Source organism: Saccopteryx bilineata, chromosome 6 (genome assembly GCF_036850765.1).
Source record: "Saccopteryx bilineata isolate mSacBil1 chromosome 6, mSacBil1_pri_phased_curated, whole genome shotgun sequence".
Lineage (NCBI taxonomy): Eukaryota > Metazoa > Chordata > Mammalia > Chiroptera > Emballonuridae > Saccopteryx > Saccopteryx bilineata.
This window is the reverse complement of record NC_089495.1, coordinates 55,965,183-55,987,890: the sequence shown is the minus strand read 5'-3', so window position 1 is coordinate 55,987,890 and position 22,708 is coordinate 55,965,183. Positions and strand designations below refer to the sequence as shown.

At 37.2% G+C, this 22,708-nt stretch overlaps 1 protein-coding gene across 1 annotated transcript in view; it reads left to right on the top strand.

The window, feature by feature from the left end:
* Positions 1 to 22,708, top strand: part of GPC6 (glypican 6) — a 1,376,210-nt gene that overhangs the window by 675,680 nt on the left and 677,822 nt on the right. Inside the window, exon 3 of the mRNA XM_066234964.1 lies at positions 19,422 to 19,813. Coding sequence (XP_066091061.1) covers positions 19,422 to 19,813 — 392 coding nt within the window. The remainder of the gene's footprint in view (positions 1 to 19,421; positions 19,814 to 22,708) is intronic.

Sequence of the window (22,708 nt, the reverse complement as noted above, 5' to 3'; positions counted from 1 at the left end):
TGAGAGTAAGAAAATAAGATTAGATGAAAACAGTGAAAGTAGAAATGTATCCATTTTAAAAGGATTATATTGTTTTACTATATGTCTCACAGCTATAAAAAATCATTACTCTGCAGGTAGCCCCCGCCCCTCCTTTCTACTTCTTAGAATTGATTATATTAGACTTTCACCTAAGTCACCTTCTTTGCCCTGCAAAAAAATATATAGTTCCCAGAATTAACAAACATGTACATTTCTATGTTTAATACTGGTAATCAAGAAAAAGATAGGTTTGTAAGATGTGATTAATGGATTAATTTTGTGTATGTGTTTTGCACTGGCCAGTTGGGTCAGTGGTAGAGCATCCGCCGGGCATGTGGATGTCCCAAGTTCGATTTTCGGTCAGGGCACACAGGAGAAGTGAGCATCTGCTTCTCCACCCCTCCTCTTTCTCTCTTTCTTTCTCTCTCCCTCTCCCCCTGCTGCAGCCATGGCTTGATTGTCCTGAGCAGGTTGGCCTTGACCACTGAGGATGGCTCTGTGGTCTTCGCTTCAGTCTCTATAGAATGGCTCTGGTTGCAACAGAGCAAGGGCCCCAGATGGGCAGAGCATCTCCCCCTAGTGGGCTTGCTGGGTAGATCCTGGTTGGAGCACATGCAGGAATCTGTCTCTGCCTCCCCTCCTCTCGCTAAATTAAAAAAAAAAATTTGCACTTCAATAAAGTCTTTCATTACATTTAATTTGCATAATTAAAATGCTCTTTTTAAAAGCCTTACTATTTGGGCCTGACCGGGGTGGTGGTGCAGTGGATAAAGCATTGACATGGAATGCTGAGATCACTGGTTCGAAACCCTGGGCTTGCCTGGTCAAGGTACATACTGGGAGCTGTTGCTTCCTGCTCGTCCCCCTTTCTCTCTCTCTCTCTCTCTCTCTCTCTCTCTCTCTCTCTCTCTCTCTCTTCCCTCTATAAAATGAATAAATAAAATCTTAAAAAAAAGCCTTCCTATTTTAGGGGGCATGGTGTAAAATGGGGATATCTTTGGCTCTCATCAACTTTGGGGTACAATTAAAAATACAGTAGCATAGGTATCTCCAATCTACAAGCAAGATTCCCTTCCCCCATCATAGTTTAACTTTGATAACTACTTTATTGACTTCCATCAAGGCCTGTCTAGTTGCAGCTGGTGGAATCCAGAATATTTACACTTATGCACCCCTACAACTCACTTCAGCACTCCTTCCCGGCTCTGCTGCCTCTCTTGCTCTTTACAAGCCCCATGCAGGAGGTGACTTACAGCTTCCACTGCTGTCACCTTCCTCTGTGGAGTCCCTCAAATTCTGTTTCTTGGAGTTGACAGTGTTGTACACCCTCCAGGTAGCAGCTAGAGTTTCATCCTCTTGGTTGTTACTGTTCTGAGACTGTATTGTGATTAGTTGACCAGTGATGATGCCCCTCTCCCTATCTTGGAGGCCACTTTGGTACTTGGGTCTTAGAGAGACTTCAGGTCTTACTGAGTCTCTAGGAAGAAAAAAAGAGCTGCTCAACATTTCTTTATGTCCCCTTCTCATCCTCTACCTTAGATCTTTTCTCTCAGCCAGACTCCTAGCTTTCCCAGATACCCATCCTCCAAACTGTTCTTGAAGATAGCACATTCTCCTTCCCTAAGCTTATCATCGCACTCTAGTGGCTTACCATTGTTTTTATCAGACATAGCCAAACTCTGAATCCCTATTTAGGCTCAGCTGGCACTCACAGGACAAGTCTATTTTTGTCTTGAGTATGGAAAATAACTTTTTTGTGTGTATAAACATAGCTTCAAACTAGACTCCTGAAGGCTACATTGAATTAGTTCCATTATATTTTCTTCTAATCACTTTTCTACATTTAATGGAGTACTGCACCCCATATCCCCACCCCAGAAATAACCTTGTGTTGTATGTCACCCTGTTTTCCAGCACTGTTCCACATGGGATAATGGAAGTTCAAGCCTATGCTAACTTGAAACCGACTTGGAATGGTTTCAGTTTTAGGTTTAAGATTGTGTTTGAATGTGACTATTGTTTGTTTCTTAGGAGGTCCAAGGGCACTATGGCTAGCTTTGAAATTAAGATAATGAGAGATGACATTTCCTCCTGGGATAGCTAAAACTTGATAAATTGTTATTGTGAAAACTTTCAGGAGATGACTTATAATTAAACCACAAGAAAGGACATTAAAGAAATGTGATGAATCTGACTCAACCTCTTGAAATCAAAGAAATTCAAAATTAATACCCAAAGTCCAAAGTCAAGAGTGCACTATTAAGTACTGTGGAAGAATTTAGCTCTTAAGGAAAACATTGGCTGACTCCTGGATCTGGGAAATACCACAACAGGATATATGAGAAAAGCCAAAATTTGCTTCAAGTTTATTCATCTAATTTAGATGCATATATACATTTTTCTACTTATAAACTTACGGTAAGGAGGATTTATAACCAATTCATTTAATACTATATCTGTTTTTTGTAGATCTGGACTTAACTGCATGATTATATTCAAACCAATTCAGAAGAAGTGCCCTCTCTTTTCATGTGCAGTGAAGATTTATGTATTTTACTTTGAAGTCAATAACTGTATCATTTAATGCCAAATCAAATGCAACATAAAATTACCTTGTAATCATTTAAATGAATTTGCAGATTTATAGAGACTGTCATGGATCCAGAGAACTAAGGAAAGGACAATCACAACAGATGTTTGTAAAGAAGGAAAATGAAGTAAATATCTGGGAATTAACTACTTTTAAGTTTGAGGTCCATTTTTGAAAACAGGAGCAATTTGTTCTGCAATCAAATTGTAAGCACCCAGAATGTAACAAAGTGGCAGGTAGCATGGATTGCTCAAAAACAAGCCTTGAAAAACAAAACTAATTTCCCTCTTTGACAAAGTGATTCTATAGACTAGAAGACCCACTGGTTACAGCCTAGTTTGATCTTTGCACACTAATCAATACTATTTCACATGGAATGATCATTGAAAACTTGCAAAAGAAAGGCTTGGGTGAAATAATCTGGTAAATAGAGAACTGGCTGGGAAAATGCTCTTAGGCTTAGTCAGTAAGTAGTATGAGGGAAAGTTTGTGATTATTTAGAAGTTTCCCATAGGTTTGGTTGCGGATCTGCCGTTTTTTTACACATGGTTTCTTGAGAAAATATAAAACATGTTCAGAGACCTGAAGCAAAGTGAGCCTTATTGTGATACCTTTGCCAGAATCTGGAAAAAGAAGATTGTGAATTCAAAGTGGGTTTTAACAAATTAGAAGCGTGATGAAAATTCATTGGAAAGGGCCTGACCTGTGGTTGTGCAGTGGATTAAGTGGCAACCTGGAATGCTGAGGTGGCCAGTTTGGAACCCTGGGCTTGCCTGGTCAAGGCACATATGGGAGTTGATGCTTCCTGCTCCTCCCCCCTTCTCTCTCTTTTTCTATCTCTCCTTCTCTCTCTCCCTCCCTCCCTCTCTCCTCTCTCTAAAAATAAATAAATAAAATCTTTAAAAATGTTAAAAATCAATTGGGAAGGAATTACAGAGTGATTAATGCTAAGATATCTATCTCAAAGAAGAAAACACCACTAAGTCTTATAAATGAAAAATGTAAAAATAAGGCTTCTTTGTTTGCATTAATATTAAATATTCACCTGCTTCTTATACTGCATCTCTGCCCCAAGCTATACTTCTTTTGCAAGATGACAGGTGCATTGAGCAGACCTTGGCATCATTGTATATCAACAATGTCATTTCATTACTCAAAAAGCATAGTCTTCTTCTACATTCAGTGAATGGGTGTTACTTTTAGGCCCCAGTCACTGAAAGACCATAAACAACGAGCTATAACAAAAGCTGTACATAAACCTAGGTGAAGGGGAAGGGTAGTTGATCAACCCAAAAGAAAATGCAATTTTGTCAGGACTTTAATTTTCCATTAAACTATCTTTTAGACTCAGAATATCGAACAATAGCTAATATATTTCATCGATTTTGGTCACCCAATATATATATATATATATTCTCCCTTCTCAATAAAAATATATACTTCATAAGACATCATTGGGCCAATATGATGAGAAAAATGTTCATATCTGATATGCCAAGATAGATTTTACATGCATAATAATGACCATGGTTATTATTAGCCAGTGTTTATATTCTTGAGAAAGAACCAATAGTAGCTGGAATTACATAGTATTTATTATATGCCAGACACTCTTATAATTATTTTGCATATATCATGTAATCTTTACAACATTTTACGACAAAGGTTCTATTATATCCATTTCACAGATGAGACACTAAGAATAACTGGCATATGCCTACATCTCAACTTCCTGTAAAACCAAGAGAATTTTGTTTACCAGTAATTGTCAATAATGTGTCTTTCCAATTACATCAAGGTGTATGTCCAGTCTAATTCAAAGGCTATACTTTGATCACTCATATTCCCTATTCTGTAAAATTGCTATAGTATCCAAGACTACTGTTAGATTACAGTTCCTCTACATAGGGAAAGTAGAGTATGGCTTGGTAGTTACTGTACCTCTGTTAAAGATAATTTTAACCTCATTAATTTAATATTACCATCAACATGAAATAATATATAATTTTTTAGAGTTTTTAAAAATAAATAACATCTTTAAAATAATTAATAAAAATAATCTAATTAATGTTCTCTAATTTTGCATAGCACCTGTGGAGAACATAGTCTCAAATTTATTTTTAATATGGCTTTGTTTGAAATCTTTTTCAACTGAACTATTGAAATGAAAGAGCAAACCAGCCTTGTTTACTTTAAATGTGTAATTGATTATAATTATTTTATTTCAAAAGCCTTATTTAATTTGTAAAACACATTAAGGATATCAGTTATGATTGATTTCAAAATATCTTTAGGAAAATAGTTTTGCTAAGATATTAAAGATAAAAATTAGTAATTACAAAGTTTTTTAATAAATTAATATTTATATTTTAAGAACTTTTTATAATTTAAATACATATTATATATACAAATTTAACTTTCTCTCTTTATAAAAGTTTTGTAAAATTTTTTTCTTCTTTTTCCAAGTGAGTGGAGGGGAGATAGTCAGACTCCTGCATGCACCCTGACTGGAATTTACCTGGCAGCACTGTCTGGGTCCTGATGCTCTGCCCATCTTGGGACATGTTTGCAACTAAGCTATTTTTAGTGCCTGAGTCTGAGACTCCAGGAGCCATCCTCAGTGCTCAAACTGAGGAACGCAAACCAATAGAGCCATGGCTGTGGGAGGAGAAGAGAGAAAGAAAAAGAGAAGAAGAAGGGGTGGAGAAGCAGATGGTCACTTCTCCTATGTGCTTGACTGGGAATCGATCCCAGAACAATCCACATGCGAGGCTGATGCTCTACCACTGAGCCAACTGGCTAGGGCCTATTTATGCATTTTTTGGTCTTAATTCTTAGACTTCCCTTTGTAGGTTTATTGGCTTCATTCTACATTTCTAAATAGCTATTTTCTTGTATAACTAAGCAGGATTTTAGTGTTTCTCTTTTCTTTTTTTTTCTTTTCTTTTTTTTTCTTTTTTTCTTTTGTGACAGAGAGAGGGACAGAGAGGGATAGCCAGATAGGAAGGGAGAGTGATTAGAAGCATCAGTTCTTCATTGTGGCACCTGAATTGTTCATTGATTGCTTTCTCATATGAGCTTTGTCCTGGGGCTACAGCAAACCGAGTGATTCCTTGCTCAAGCCAGCGACCTTGGGCTCAAGCTGGTGAGCCTTGCTTAAACCAGATGAGCTTGCTCTCAAGTTGGGGTTTCGAAACTAGGTACTCTGTTTCCCAGATCGATGCCTCTATCCACTGCACTACCACCTGGTCGGGCAGCATTTTAGTGTTTTTAACGTCTTTCTAAATTAATATTTTTTATGTTTTTTCCAGCTATGAAAGTAACATACCCATTGTAAAAACTTTGGAAAATGGACAGAAAAGAAAATACAAATAAACCATAAATTTATACCCATTTTAAACCTGTGTGTGTGTGTGTATTATGTATTATATATGTACTTTCTCAATACATTGAACTTATTCCTTATGTTGTCTGTTCTAAGTGCTTACAAGATGCCTTAGTTACACTATGGTAGACATTTCCTTTTCCTTGGGCATTAGTGAGTTAGAGCATAATCAAAGTCTATTTCTTCTTTTCATGCTGAACTCTTCCTTTCCCAGGAAGAGCCCATTGCCCTGTAATCAATAAAGGCAGAGGATGACTGGGAAGAGAGTGTTAAGTGACTGGGCAGAGGATGACTGGGAAGAGAGTGTTAAGTCTTGGCAAAGGAAAAAGAGATGGAGGAAAAAGGAAAAGAGACTAGGACACTCTCATCCCTCTTGGACCACTGCTAGTGCTCCTCACATACTCTCCGCGCATCTACCTTGAAAACTAGCTGTCTACCTTGAAAAGAGAGAGAAGTGAAAGGAAGTGAAAGAAAAAATAGACTCAAGGATTTCATGATGTATAGTTGGCTCCCTCCTTTAACATTATTACTCTTTCCCTGCCTATATGACCACTACCATGCACTGATGAACATGAAACCATTGGAGAAAAGAGAAAAGCTGTAATGATTCTTGGCTGGGATCACATAAGTAGCTTGAAGATGCTGATACCTGGATCCCACTCCCAGAGATCATGTTTTAATTACTCTGTTGTGCAGCCTGGGCAACATGATTTTTAAAAACTATTTTAACCATTTGAGTAGTGAGTGTTCTTCATGCTCGCTGACCCCTAGAAATGAGTTTTTTTTCAAACAATGAAATTAGTTTCAGTTACAGTTTTAATAACTTAAAATCATGTTTGTTTGGTAACCAATTTATAGAAACAAGAAGAAGATACGTTTACCTTTTTTTTTAATGTTGCCTTATACATGTTCGATTGTACTCTGGATGGTCAGGAGGCACGAGGATGTACATGAGCGCTCGGATACTCAAAGGGTTAATGAGCAGCTGAGAATGAGAACCACTGACTTCGGTAAAGAAAGAAGAAAATGTCATTTGGCTGCTCCTCCTTATTCTTCTTAGTAGCATACATAATTTCTTGTTCCAATAGCCCCAGGACCTTGTCACTGACTTTTCACCTACAATCTAACTCTGGCCCCCACATACAGAGTTTACCTGTGGTGTCTTGATGCTGGAGGGGTTTTTCAACCCCTTGGGCCAGCAAATAGTTGGGTAAAGAAGGAAGGGGAGCTGGACAAGGAGCTGGATTTGTGTGCAGAATAATACACTATCCCTGTTTGGAAACTTAATAGCTTTTATTAGTCAAGGACAGCAAAAAATTAAAAGTACTTTTATGGTCTATGGTTTAAGGTATGGGTCCCCAAAGTTTTTACACAGGGGTCTAGTTCACTGTCCCTCAGACCATTGGAGGGCCGGACTATAAAAAAACTATGAACAAATCCCTATGCACACTGCACATGTCTTATTTTAAAGTAAAAAAACAAAACAAAACAAAATGGGAATAAATACAATATTTAAAATAAAGAACAAGTAAATTTAAATCAACAAACTGACCAGTATTTCAATGGGAACTATGCTCCTCTCACTGACCACCAATGAAAGAGGTGCCCCTTCCGGAAGTGTGGCGGGGGCCGGATAAATGGCCTCAGGGGGCCGCCTGCGGCCCACGGGCCGTAGTTTGGGGACCCCTGGTTTAAGGGCTTCATTAATGGGTTAAACAGGCATTCAATATTGTGGATAATGTCACCTCTCTGAAAGAAAAATGGAAACAGGGCTGTAGGCTAGGCCTACAGGGCATTGTCGGTAGGCCAAAGCCAAGGAGCTGTTCAATGACTAGCATGAACTCTGAAAGCATCTCAGCTTTTGTTCTGTATACGTTGTTTAGGATGAAGTAGAAATGCAGTCTGCAGGCTCAGAACAGTTGTTTTCTTTTGGCTGCAACCGTCAGCAGATTTCAAACTTAATTTATGGTTCCCAGAATTAATAGTTTATCTATACCACCTTGTGAACATAAATGGCCTAATCAGTCTTTCTTCCTTTAAAAGATATCTTCAGAAGAAATAACCTACTGAGAACTAAAACATTTGTCAATCTAATGTGTAAAGGATCACTACGTACAGAAAATGTTTAACCTTGAGAAATGTGAATTCAAGTCAACAATTTTTATAAACTGCTTTATTGCTTCAAATCTCCTTATAGCAACCAATTACATAGTGCCGCTTTCCAGGTAACTGTGCTTTTCACAGCTAAGTGACACACCTGGTTCTGAAGATTCTTACAGAATCTAGTCACTTCAGCTGACATCACTTTAATGATATTATATTGATGGATTTTTGTGTGAGGTATTATTTTAATATACACTCATTACTGTAAACTATGACTTTTCATTTAAAAGTTCTTCATGAAACAGTCTAGTCAATTAGATTAAATACATTGGAAAAATATAATATGGTAATGTCCAGTTGATTAATGCATTACTATATCCTTGTGTTTATTTTTATTTATTGGTTAAACATATTTCCCCAGAACTCATATTTCCACTTATTTAGATCTAATTTATAAGAGTTCCCAACACACAATATGAATAATATAATAAAAATAACCTTTGGACTAAAGTGAGCAATTTTGAGTTATGTATTATAGTATTTTTAACAGGAAATGTATTTATTACTTTCTGAAAATAATTCTTCTAGAATTATAGTAAAAATTGCATTTTGTTGTAGAGTTTGTAAGAAATTAAAAGCTAGTTTAAATTTCTATTTTTATTAATTATCATGAAGATATAGTTAAAAAAGCAATTATAATAATTTTTTTACCTTAACTTCTATCAAATTAAAGTAGTAGTATTTTTTTATTTCTATACTGTGTATTTTATATACCGATTTACTGTGGGACTTTCTCCTTATGAAAGTCTCCAGAGACTCATTAGACCACTACCTTAGAAAATTTAAGGGTGTCTACCTTAACATCACTAGTCACTTAAATCTATAAATTATTTAAGTGATTTAAAGATTTACTTTTGTTTTTAGTTACTTCACCAGGGAATATAAAGAAATGAATGAGCTGCAGAGCAAATTTTAACATATAAGATAAAATAATGGAGGAAAGGGACTTTTATTCTACTACTTAGAGATAACAGAGTAATAATTAAATGCCTTGCTGCCTACAAAAATTTAAAGATGTAATATATTTTATTAAATTAATCTTCACTTAGGATTTTAACCCTTTATGCCAGAGTGGCAAAATTTTTCTGTAGAGTTCTATTAAATACTTTGGGCATTTTTACCACACAAGGTCTTTGTGGCACTCTTCTTTGTCATTGTTGACTTATTGATTGTTGATTTTATTCAAATATTGCAATGTGTAGGTGAATGTTATGTGTATATTTGTTTATAGTACACACATACTATTATAAAATGATATGCACAATATGATATATCTATTATATATATCTCACAAAATGAGTGATGTTATTAGTCAAATTTTAACATCCTTTTTTGTGCCATACATTATACCATTTAGCTATAATCCCATGTTCTGTGACTGGTTTTCTTCTAGTGGAAGAAAACCCCTCAGAGAAAGATAAACCAGTTTTAGAGATTGGACTATGCTCCTCAGTCTTAGTTACATCAACTAATTTGTATTAGAGGAAAAAGTAATCACACAGGAAAATTATTTTTATAAATAATTAATGTTTGACTTTTGAATACCATTTTGCAATGTATACTTAAACGTGGTTTTACCCACTGTCCTAAGAATTTATTATACTTTCCATTAATTATGCAAATCACAGTGTAAACATTTAGCTTAGGTTAAACTGCTGACACCCACTCCCCTATTCTTTCCTAGAACTCATTCTTGTCTGTAATGGTTTGTATCTCTAGGTTATATGCAAGTTCAAGTCTAGGGCAACTCGCTTTACATTGTTGAATGTCAGTTTCCTCACTTGCTAACTATATATGTCAATATCTGATTTACTTAAAATGTACGTCAATCTTATAATATTATGTCTGGCACTGTTATGATGCCCATTACACAACAAGCAACTTTATTTCTCTTAAATTGATTTTATATCTGTTATCTTTACTTTCCTTTTAAAATGTAATGAAGATAAGTAATAATGAAGATATTCTGTTGACATATTGATACAATTTAAATAAATTTGTGTTTGGGAGGGGGGCACTTTCTTATATGACAGAAATTTGGATATAATAGCCTATCATACAGGAAAGATGGAGATTACTACTACTAAATTGTATGAATTATATAGGTTTTTATTATCTCCTGGGATGAACTGACTAAGTAAATCATACTGCTTATCATAATATAATAAACAATCTACAAAAACATACACATATAAACACAGAGCAAGAACAATATAAATTGAAAAGTAAAGAAGTGGCAAATAACAAATAACTTTTTGTTTATAGCAACATTGTCTAGCAATAATTATAGATTTTTTCTCCCTTTTTGAAAAGGATTTTATATAATTTCAACCCTATAATTTTAAAAAATGCATACTAAAGTTCTGTTTTAGACACAAAAATACAACGGATTTTTATGGAAAACTACTAAAACAATATAGTAGAATATCTATTCAAATAAGTTATTTTCTCTTTACTTATATCATATTTTAACCTCTATTATGAAGAAATAAAAGACAACATAGTCTTGTTTCTTGAAAAAACAAGAAAATCAAAACAAAGTTTCAATAATTTTTTTCAATACAGCAGATTATCTGTTGAATAGAAGACATTACTGCAATGTGTGAGACTCAAAGGTGGTTTGGGAGTTAATTCAAATATAGCATTCTGGGCATGCTTAAATTATGCTTAAAGTATGAACATGAATACAGTCAGCTTGGTTAGATCATGAGCTATGAGGCAAGGCCCAGGAGGGACAGATGCAGAGAGGCAATAATGAAGCCAGGCAAAGCACAGCTCATAACTGGCAGAGCTGTTTGCAGAGAAAGTGATGTGCTGGTAGAGCTGTCTTTATAAACCAATATGTTTTAGAACTGAGGCCACAAGGCATTGTATGTATAGATGAACATGTATTTGGAGCATGGAAGGATATGAATGTTTATATACGTGTAAATATTGAAGAGTTTGTAGGATGACAGAAGGGCAGATCAGTTGTGTCCTATTCAAAGGTGTGATTTGTAGTATCTCTCTCCCTCTGAGGTCTGCCCACCAAATTATCACTAAGAGGAGCCCATACCAAGTAGATGTATTTCATTTGATGTTCTTGTCCACATGTTCATATATTCACATAGTATTCACCATTTTTAAGGTGATCATATGATGATCACCATACATGTCAATGATAGTATTCCACTAAGAATCTTACCTGGGAATATAAATTGTATTTCAGCTGCTTTTTATAAAGTATAGTTCCTCAAATTTATTTTGTAAAAAAAAAAATTGAAGTTGACGTCTAGAAATGCACTGACATTACCTCAGAGTGTTCCGAGGGCCTAGTTTTAGGACTAGGGACTTTATCAGTAGAATGGTGCCTCTCAGCAGGTGGAATGAGAATGATTTCTCCCCACAAGGGACATTTGATAATGTCTAGAGACATTTTTGGTCATCACTACTAGAGGAAGGATGTGCTATTGGCATCTAAAATGTGGAGGCGAGGGATGATGCTTAGTATTATACAATGTACAGGATAGCCCTTCACAACAGAGATTTTCATATCAAAATGTCAACATTACTGAGGCTGGGGCCCTGATGTCGTGGATTGGCATTCAATGTAAAATACATCAGATGCTATGACTCACCAAGGGGGATACTTTATGTGACAAGGACTCCCTAAGCATGACCAGCCTTCACCTCTTCTCATAAGGTCTCACCTCCTGGGCATGGGGAGACATAGGCTATATAGAGACTGTGTTTTGTCGCTCTCAATGTCTAACATAAAAGAGAGTAAGTGGCACTGTACTTGTTCCTCCATCAATACTCCACAGTATCTGAGTATTTTCTTGTAGTCATATCAGGTTATTATGTAAACAAGAAGAATGTTGACAGGAGAAATCATCTCAAAGGATGTACCTGAAAGGGCCTGGCCACTTGGCTCAGTGCTTCAGTGCAGGCCTGGCATGTGGAAGTCCTAGGTTCAATTTCCAACCAGGGCACATGGGAGAAGCACTCATCTGCTTCTCCACCCTTCCACTCTCTTTTTTCTCTCTCTCTCTTCCCCTCCTGCAGCCAAGGCTCCATTGGAGCAGAGTTGGCCTGGGTGTTGAAGATGGCTCCATAGCCTCTGCCTCAGGCACTAGAATGGCTCCAGTTGCAACAAAGCAACACCCCAGTTGGGCAGAGCATCACCCCCTAGTGAGCTTGCCCGGTGGATCCCAGTCATACGCACGAGAGAGTTTGTCTCTCTGCCTCCCCATTTCTCACTTCTGAAAAATACAAAAAAAAAAAAAAAATTCCTGAAAGCTGGTAGACATATGCAGAAGGAAGAAGGATGTTCCTACTCACATAACCTTAAGGAAGACATGGTGGGAACAGGGTGGTAGCTTCATTGTGTCTATGCATCATATCCCTTATGGGATATCACATTTTGAACCATTCTATGCTACATACCATTTCCTCCAGGTGATTTTTTTTTTTTGTATTTTTCTGAAGGTTGGAAACGGGGAGGCATTCAGACTCCCGCATGCGACTGACCAGGATCCACCTGGCACGCCCACTAGGAGGCAATGCTTTGTCCATCTGGGGCATTGCTCTGTTGCAACCAGAGCCATTCTAGCCCCTGAGGCAGAGGCCACAGAGCCATCCCCAGTGCCCGGGCCATCTTTGGTCCCATGGAGCCGCGGCTGCAGGAGGGGAAGAGAGAGACAGAGAGAAAGGAGAGGGGGAGGGGTGGAGAAGTAGATGGGCGCTTCTCCTGTGTGCCCTGGCCGGGAATTGAACCCAAGACTCCTGCACGCCAGGCCGATGCTCTACCACTGAACCAACCGGCCAGGGCTTTTTTTTTTTTTTAAGCAAAGCTTGAGTTCTGAGTAGACTGCACTGATTTATCATGCTTTTGTGGGGGAAGGGTAGACTGAAAGAGATTAAGAGAAAAATAATGCTCACCACAAATACATGGGTTTAAGGAAGTAGATTTAGTACTCCTGTTTCACCCTGGTAAGACAGGTTCTATCTGTAATCATGTATAGATATGACCAAAGCTTTTTACTCATTGGATTCTGAGATTACTTGGATTTATACCACCATCCTGAAACATTAGATTAAATGAGATTTCAGTAGAAGTATTTCAGAGAGAATGAAATAGAATAGAAAAATACTACAATTTCTGAGTAAATATTAAGCAGTTCTTATACCCGAGCCACAGCAGAATATGTTTATCTATGGTAGTATTAAAAGACATATCCAGCATGATTGGGTAAAGCTTTTACTGTTTCTTGGACGACAGATTCCTTTAGTCTACACTTCTCCCCTTGCTCTCACCCAACTGTGCCCCCCCTCAGTGCATCTTACATTCTGATGCATTCGTTCAGGCTTCCTTTGAAGCCTCTCTCTGATACCCTGGGGCATCTCGTGGCTCCTAGGAGTTGATATTTGCCCCTCAAGAGCCCTCTCCCAGTGATCGGGCAGCATGCACAGACTTTCTTTTTGCTTCTGGAACAGTGGTGGTTTTTATCTACAAGATTGTTCTCCCTTGTGAGTCCGTCTGCCCTGCAGCCAACAGATGTCTGCATCCAGATCTCCCCTCTAGATGAATAAAATCCTCCCAGAGGCTAATACTGACTGGGAAAAGTTCCTTTGTGCATCCATGAAACATAACTGAGCCTTAAGCAATCACTTTTGATGTATATTTTGTGATGGAGAAAAGAAAAAAAAAGCAAAAACTTTTTTTTTCCTGCCAAACTGTTTTTTTGCAGATGAGAATTTTTTGTTGACTGAAGGCTTTATCCAATGCGAGCTTTACCTTCTCTAATTAAATGAAGGGTTAGATTGAGATTGCTTTTCTTTATATTACTCTTCAATTTTGTTCTCTGTGCTGTATGGACATAATACTTTATCAGCAAAATGGGTCTGATAACTGACTTCCAAAGATCTATCTTGCTTGGTTTGCTGGGAAACAATTTTCATCCAAGCATAAAGTACTTTGTTAAAAGAGTCAACCTTCAGAGGTTGAAGTCTGACTCTACAGACATACTGAAACTGATGTAAGCATACTTGTTTTTGGAGGTCATTAGTTTTGCCTCAGTACCTTGGACCTCCCCATCTTTCAAAAGATCTAAAATCAGCATCCCTTTAGGTAGCAACGTTTGTCATAATTCTCTGATATGTTAGTGTTTTCCAATACCAATATTAACATTGACTATGAGATCACTAAACCATATAATAACTTTGAACAAGGAACAATAACGTGACTTGTGAGGACTAATGCAGCCAATAGCAAACTTTTAAGATAATGACATAACGTTAGACCAGTGATGGGCAATCTTTTGAGCTTGGTGTGTCAAAATTCACCAAAAAACCGGGCATAATTCGGGTGGTATGTCACTTTGAGAAAACAACCATAATTTTGCGATATTTATAGTTTAAATAACAAAAATATATAATTGTAATATATAACTGTATTTAATAAACCAAAAACTAATTATTTAACTTACCTGCTTAGTGACTTCTTTGTTCATCTGTCAGTTGGTTTCTTTTGTTGGTCTTGATATTATTTAACTGTGTGGGGTGCCGTGAACTAAGATAAGTGAGGGGGAGGGGGAATTCTTTAACTAACCTGCCTATTAGTGACTTTTTTGTTGCTGAATAGCATTGGCTAAATCTTCAATTGAAGGTTGGTATTTTGTACACTTCAAGCCCAAGCAAGCGCTACTATCTTCATCGGTCAATCTGTTTCTTTTGTTGGTTTTGATATTATTTAATGCTGAGAATAAGGTCTCACAAAAGTACGTAGAGGGAAAAATTGTGAGTAAAGTCATTGCTATATTTTCAGGGTGCTTAAAGTGTCTGGTCATCAGTTCCAGGCACTCCAAATTTCCTGTTTGTAGTGGCACTCCTCTTGATTCTCCAAGCTGCACCTTTCCAGATTCTCAAGCTCTGACCTCAAGTAGATAAACACCTGAGCCCAGATGCTGTCTTGAAATTCTGCAAGTTGCATCATATGTAAATTAATATGACTGCCGCTATTTCTAATGGTGGGAAATGGCACCCATAGCACAGGTCCTCTCCTCTCCCAGCCTCCCCCTCACTTATCTCAGTAATGATGGTCAATTAAAAATCCACCACTCCCCAGAAGAGTAGATTGGATGATGGTTGCTGTGGTTATGTGGTTGCTGGTAATGGTGATCACAGGGCCCCCAGAGATGCATGCCCCCCCCATTCCACTGCTCCTTCCTCCGCTGGCCGGAAGTGAGGTCAAAGATCCCCTAATGTTCTAACTGGAAGTCCAAGAATTAGACGCTCTGTGCGGGAGTTCTGTTGTTTTGGCCTACAGACCTCTGGCACAGAGTGTCTACAGTACAGCAAATGTTTTATCCTCGGCCTCTGCACCTGGCCATACAGGAGCCGAGGATGAAACGTCCTTCTCGACATGTGACCCCATACTTCTCTGGTATGCAGCCGCGTGTCAACAAAAATGGCTACAGGCCCTGGCCGGTTTGCTCAGCAGTAGAGCGTGGGCCTGGCCTATGGGGGACCCGGGTTCAATTCCCGGCCAGGGCACACAGGAGAAGCGCCCATTTGCTTCTCCACCCCCCCCTCCCTCTCTGTCTCTCTCTTCCCCTCCTGCAGCCAAGGCTCCATTGGAGCAAAGATGGCCCGGGCGCTGGAGATGGCTCCTTGGCCTCTGCCCCAGGCGCTAGAGTGGCTCTGGTGGCGGCAGAGCGACATCCTGGAGGGGCAGAGCATGGCCCCCTGGTGGGCAGAGCGTTGCCCCTGGTGGGCGTGCTCGGTGGATCCTGGTCGGGCGCATGCGGGAGTCTGTCTGACTGTCTCTCCCCATTTCCAGCTTCAGAAAAAAAAAAAAGAAAAGAAAAGAAAAAAAAATGGCTACATGTGTCAGTGCTGACACGCTTGTCATAGGTTCGCCATCACAGCTTTAGACAGAAATTTAAACTTGGAATCTAATGAAATGCTTCTTTGGCCATATTTATTAAAATATGATAACTTCTTTCTATATTTAATAATGCAAACTAATTTAGGCATAAGGAAACAAACCACAAGACACACTGAGTTAGCAGTCTGGTTTTAACCACTCAACTTCAAAGTGGGCATCATCCCTATAATTCATGTTTCCTATGTCAAGAGGGGAAAAGCCTAAGGAATGTTACCTTCAATAAAAGAAAAATAAAATAACGTTTTTATTCCTACACAGAATCATTTAGATCTTAAGTCTTTGAAAAGCAATGAGAAAGAAGCAGAGGATTTTTTTTTCTTTTTCTTTTCCTTTTCCTTTTTCTTTTGTAATGCTTATTTTATTGAACTTAGAATAAGAAGGGGAGAGAGCAGAAAAGAGACAGGAACATCCATTCCTGTATGTGCCCTGACCTGAGACCAAACCATCAACTTCTGCACTTCGGGACAATGCTCCAACCAACTGAGCTATTGGTCCAGGGCCCTTTTCTTTTTCTTTAGCTTTTTTTCTAATACAAACCATACTATTGATTACTAATCGCTCAGTGCTAAAGGCAGTGCTCTGTATTTAGTAAATTAAGCTTTAATTCCTGAATCTAACAAAATAATTGACCTCAAAAAGAAGATAAATGTGTATGTTGTCCTGAGCTCACGATCAGAATCCACTTTCTAGTCTCATTATATTCATATTTTTCAATTCAGTGATTTTCTCCCCATTCTTTTCTAGTTTCTTTTCACAATCTATAACACCTTTCACCCTACTCCTGTATCAGGAAGGTCAAGCTATTTTTATTCTTGTCTTCAAAATTGAAAAGCTTTAATATGATCTGTTTTTACTTTGGCATTAATATTATATTAATAATTTAATATAGTTTCTATTTTAGAAATTCTAGGTAACTAATATTTATGAAAAAAAAAACAGATCTGATAACTTCCTGATATCATTAAGACATAAATAACAACAGCATGTAGCATCTATTAATACTTACTTCTTTTGAAAATTTGGGAAAATGGCCCTATTTGCTTCAACAGTGATTTTCTTTATTTAATCCTTAAACCTTACAGATGTTTAATAATATTTTGCCTGATTTTACATTTGGGAAAAATTAAAAGAAGAAATATCTGGTGTCTTTAACAAGATCACATGGGGTTAATAAGCCATGACTTTTTGATAATCCCTCAGTATCAGTAGCCACTGTTACAAAGAGAATTTTTTGGTGAGGAAAGTTTATTCTTCGTACTAAGAAAGTAAATGTGAACAGAGTCCTTTTTTTAGCTTTGGTGTTTTGGTTTTATTTGATAATCAATATAAATAATCATCTATAACAGGTATTATAGATGCCATATCAAGACAATGGCTCAATACTATGTATATTATTCAGAATTGAAGTGCTAAATCAAGTTCTTCTTTAAGAAACCTCTGATGAAGCAGAAATGACGTACAGCTTCCATAGGCTTCATGGAGAGATTTATAGCTTTTTCCATTGTGTGTCTCAGGAAAAATCACCTGAGGGTTTCAGAAAGAAGAGTTATTTTGTTTGGTTTTAGACTTTTATTATCATCATTACTTCTTCTTAGATTTCTTGAGCTGTCCAGGACTTGATTTGTCCCTGTCTTTGCTGAGAGGGGACATAGCTTTAGGGAATAGCAGGGAACCACTAGAGGCAAAGCAGAATCACTCACTTATTGGGAACTTGCATTTACAAACTCAGAAGCACAGCCTGACCAGGCGGTGGCGCAGTGGATAGAGCTTCGGACTGAGATGCAAAAGGACCCAGGTTTGAGACCCCGAGGTCGCCAGCTTGAGCGCGGGCTCATCTGGCTTGAACAAAAAGCTCACCAGCTTGGACCCAAGGTCATTGGCTCCAGCAAGGGGTTACTCGGTCTGCTGAAGGCCCATGGTCAAGGCACATATGAGAAAGCAATCAGTGAACAACTAAGGTGTTGCAATGAAAAACTGATGATTGATGCTTCTCATCTCTCTCCATTCCTGTCTATCTGTCCCTATCTGTTCCTCTCTCTGACTCTCTGTCACTGTAAAACAAACAAACAAAAAACAAACAAAACTCAGAAGCATTATCTTTTCTTAGTCAACCCAAATCACATTCTCCCTATGGAATAAAACTTGAGTTGACTCTACCCAGGCTCAGTTGTGCACATTAATAAGTGTCCTACATGCATGCACTCATTCCCGAGGGAGCCTAATATGAGGGCCAATGAGGCTAACAGAATTTAGTGATGTTAATCCTTATTTTTTGCATCCTTTCAAGTTTGTCCAATAACAATCAAGTGATGTTGCAGGGTAGAAGAGTTTATTTCTTGCTATAGTCCTTTTTCTTTCTTAACTAGGAAGCCAGATTGCCTATTTCTCAATCAAATTCTTTAAAATTATCGTTTTTATTTATAATGATCATGCAAGGTATTTGATAACTTTTCTATTCATTTCGGCTAACTAAATTTTGTACATTATATCTTTGGTATTAGGTGAATCTAATTGCATTATAAATCTCTGGACACTGATAATTGATTGCTATATATAGCAACTACAAAAAGTCCAAAATAGTACCGTAATTTGAACATCCTACTCATGAACCATTCCAAATAAAAGCAATTTAATTAAATTTAATTTTACAACAGATTTGTAAATAGGATGAAGCAAATATTTTTATTAGTATGCATTTGCTATTATGTTAATGACGATACTTTGCAACATATGGTGTTTTGACTTTATGTCAAATGATAGGATTTTCGAAAATTTAACAATAAATGAAAAAAGAATTAAGCAACTATGGAAAGACAGGAAATGGTAAACTATTAATGATGAATGTTCTTTTAAATAAAAATCATGTGTTCCTCTGTTTTATTTGATTTGGAGATTATAGATATAGGACACATCTCATTTAAAATATTGTTATTATCAGTTTATTGATACTGTAACTGAAGGCAGAGGTGGATTTAATGGTGGACGCACCTAGCATGCACCCTGGGCCCCTACTTCTGAAGGGCCCTGCAAAACCCAAATTTTACCTTTTTCCTAATGACATCAAGTTTGGTTTCATATGTGCAATTTTAGTACATAATATTTTTTATTTATTTAAAACTATGGTTAACATGTATTTATATTTCTCCTGCCTTTCTCTTTTTTTAAGGGACCCAATATTTTCTGTGCCGGGGGCCTCAACCAACTTTAATCTGCCTCTGATTGAAGGATACATTTTTTAATGAAAATGGTCATTAGAAGCAATTTTTAAGAAACGTAGATAACCTGGGCTTTATACAGCTTACTAATGTGTGACTACTGTCTTGATTTATTTGCAGAATTTTTCCGAGAGCTCCTAGAAAATGCAGAAAAGTCATTAAATGATATGTTTGTACGGACTTATGGGATGCTGTACATGCAGAATTCAGAGGTGTTCCAGGACCTCTTCACAGAGCTGAAAAGATACTATACTGGGGGCAATGTGAACCTGGAGGAGATGCTCAATGACTTCTGGGCTCGGCTCCTGGAAAGGATGTTTCAGCTGATAAACCCACAGTATCACTTTAGTGAGGACTACCTGGAATGTGTGAGCAAATACACAGACCAGCTGAAGCCATTTGGAGATGTACCCCGGAAATTGAAAATTCAGGTCACCCGCGCTTTCATCGCTGCTCGGACATTTGTCCAGGGGCTGACTGTGGGCAGAGAAGTTGCAAATCGAGTTTCCAAGGTAATTGAAAATTTGCTATCTTTCTAATTAATCTTCTACTTTTACTCTGTTTATAAAACAAATGCTTAAAAGAAATTCAAGGTGAAAATTCTCACTTACTGTGGTCCTTGCTCTTAGAAAAATAAGCCAAATATGAAAGCTTAATTCTGATTTTTTTTTTCTCGTTGCTTAATGCGAAAGAAGACAAGTTTTCGAGTTGCTTTATGTACTTTTGGAAAGTAGTGTCAATATTTATTGGCAGTCCACCAGAGACGCTTTTATCAGGAATGGTGCAAATGCAGATGTCTTCTAATCACAACCATTGGCATTTCTGATCAGAGTTCTAAGTACCATAAAACTCATGAAACAGTCCATCCATAGGTATAATCCACTACTGAGTCACAAGGGACAATATTCTTGAGACCTGCAAATGGAGACAAGATGTTGTTCACAATCCCAACACCTACCTAGCATTCCTTCTTCTTTATCACCCTGTCAAAGTGGCCAAATTCCTTAATCATGAAGGAAGAACCTTTTGCTGACACCTATAGAACTGGATTAGGGAGGACTAAGAAACACAACGTATAGATTCTGGCACAGAATTTCTTTTGTTACCCATTAGCTTTGTAATTCAATGCCACATATGGTGTTGAGTTTATGAGGAAGATAAATCACAAGTACAGTTATTTGCCCTTCCTTGGGGATGACTCTACTTTTAATGCAAGGGGTGTTTCTCCACTGCTGTCTTTAAAAATTGACAATTTTCTATAACTATGTTTTGCGCAGAAGATATCTACCTCTGTTTACATTCTTCCTTGACATTCAACTGCTCTTATGAGATAGGCTTGCCCATTTATGAGGTCAGTCCAACGAATAAACTGAAAGATGATTACTTTAAGAAGGAAAGTAAAAGCAATATATAACAGGAATCTGATATAATGCCACTCAAAGAAGGTCATATTTGTACAAAAATTATTGCCAAATACAACTTTCTGTTGCAAGGCCATGCCAAAATGCCACAGTGTTCACAACTATCGGAACTGTTCTGCCGTGTATTTCCCCCACTTTGCTTTCCTCAATATTTACCTCTGGGCATAAACATCTTAAAAGTGTTTCTCTGGGAACTCTTTGTAAAAATTCATAGCAGTTCACTTTTAAATGATTAGTTCCTAAAACATTTATTTGCACATTGGGGAAGATTATTTGCAAGAAAGCTCTAAAGGGGATAATGACAAAGGATTTAAAAATATAAAGGGTATAAAGCTCTGATTATAAAAACAATTGTTTTTTTTTTTTACTAAAAACCATTAATATTCTGGACTAAAGTGTAGAACACCAAATGTGGATTAATAAGGAATTGGCCAGGTGTAACAGCAGGAAGAAATATGATCACCAGAGTTCTATAAAGAAATAGATAGATATATATAAAATAAAAATATAGTCCATATATTCTAAAGCAGAGAGATTTTGTTTAAAAAAAAACAGTCTCAGAGGCTTCAAATTGAATTCTTCACTTATGTGGAGAAATGAAACATATGGACAGTTTTTGAGAAACTGAGGTATAAAATTACAAGCATGGATAGCTTTATGCAATATTCTTGATTGTTTATACTAATTCTGCTTAAGTGTAAATAATGTTTAAATGCACATGTTTTGGTCTGGTGGGGTTCGAGTGAGATAAGAGAATATTTTCTAGAAAAGCCACAGGTTAGGGTGCTGCTGACTCCTTTTTCTCAGAAGACGGTGTTTACAACTTCCCAGAGATGGCACCTCCCCTTCATCCATCATTCCTTGACTATCTGTGTGAGGTCTTTGTCTATCACACTGTAAATGCTACTCTTCATGGTGAAGTTTGATGTCATGGACCAACCACCAATAGAGTCTGACCTTTAATTTTTCTCCAGCTGTGCTGAGGATGTACCTGTAACACTAAGGTCTTGTTTCCCATGAGTTTTTCACAACCAACATTCATTTGCAAAGCAGCTGCTGTGGGTTTGCGATAATTTGTGGTCATATAACTGAAATGCTCACTGTTCAATGCAGATATTGGCTTGTCTGACCTAAGTTTATTAGCACTAATTTACTCAAATCATAAATCCCATGCTGACCTCTGGGCACCACCATTAGATGATAGATGATAGATGATAATGATGATAGATGATAATGATGATAGATAGATAATAAATATATAGAGTTGGCTTAAAAAAAACTGAGCATCTTTTTCTCAGATAATTTATGACTCAGGGATTTAAGTATTTTACCAATGAACTTTCTCATAATGATTACCAAATGGTCTGTACCTGAGTAAACCAGATAGATCTACAAGGGCTATTTCAGGGCTGGTGACTTTCAGCACCCAGACTATTTCAGGCAATAAGAATAAAATATTACTAGGACAAAATATATAAAAAGGAGAAGCAAGGTTGGTGTTTGAGGTTGAAGCCCTTCATAAATCTGAATTGTCCAGGTGGTGTGTTCATTGAGTGATTTAGAGTTGGTGAAATGATTTAGAGTTAAGAAATTTAAGGCAAAATTCTCAAATTGAGATCAACAAACTGGTTTATCCCCTGCGTCTTGTTTTTGGGGATTTTTAAAAAACCTTTGGTTTCTTTCTTCCCCTTAAGTGGCTTCTTAAATCTTGAATACATCATTAACAGCTTCTAATTAATTGTTTTGACTGGAAAATTTATCTCTTTGGCAAAACACAGCAGTTTGACACAAATATTTTGACACAACATTACAAGGAACTTCCTTACCAGAAAAATGGAGGACTAATTTGTAGGCATAAATATAGTTATTTTTCAAACTTATTCTTGCCATCTTCTATATACAAATGTTGTCTTTTTTAAAACTTTGAATGGAACAAGTTAATTTTAATAAACTATAATTGGGTTTCAGATTGTTAGAAGTGTTGCA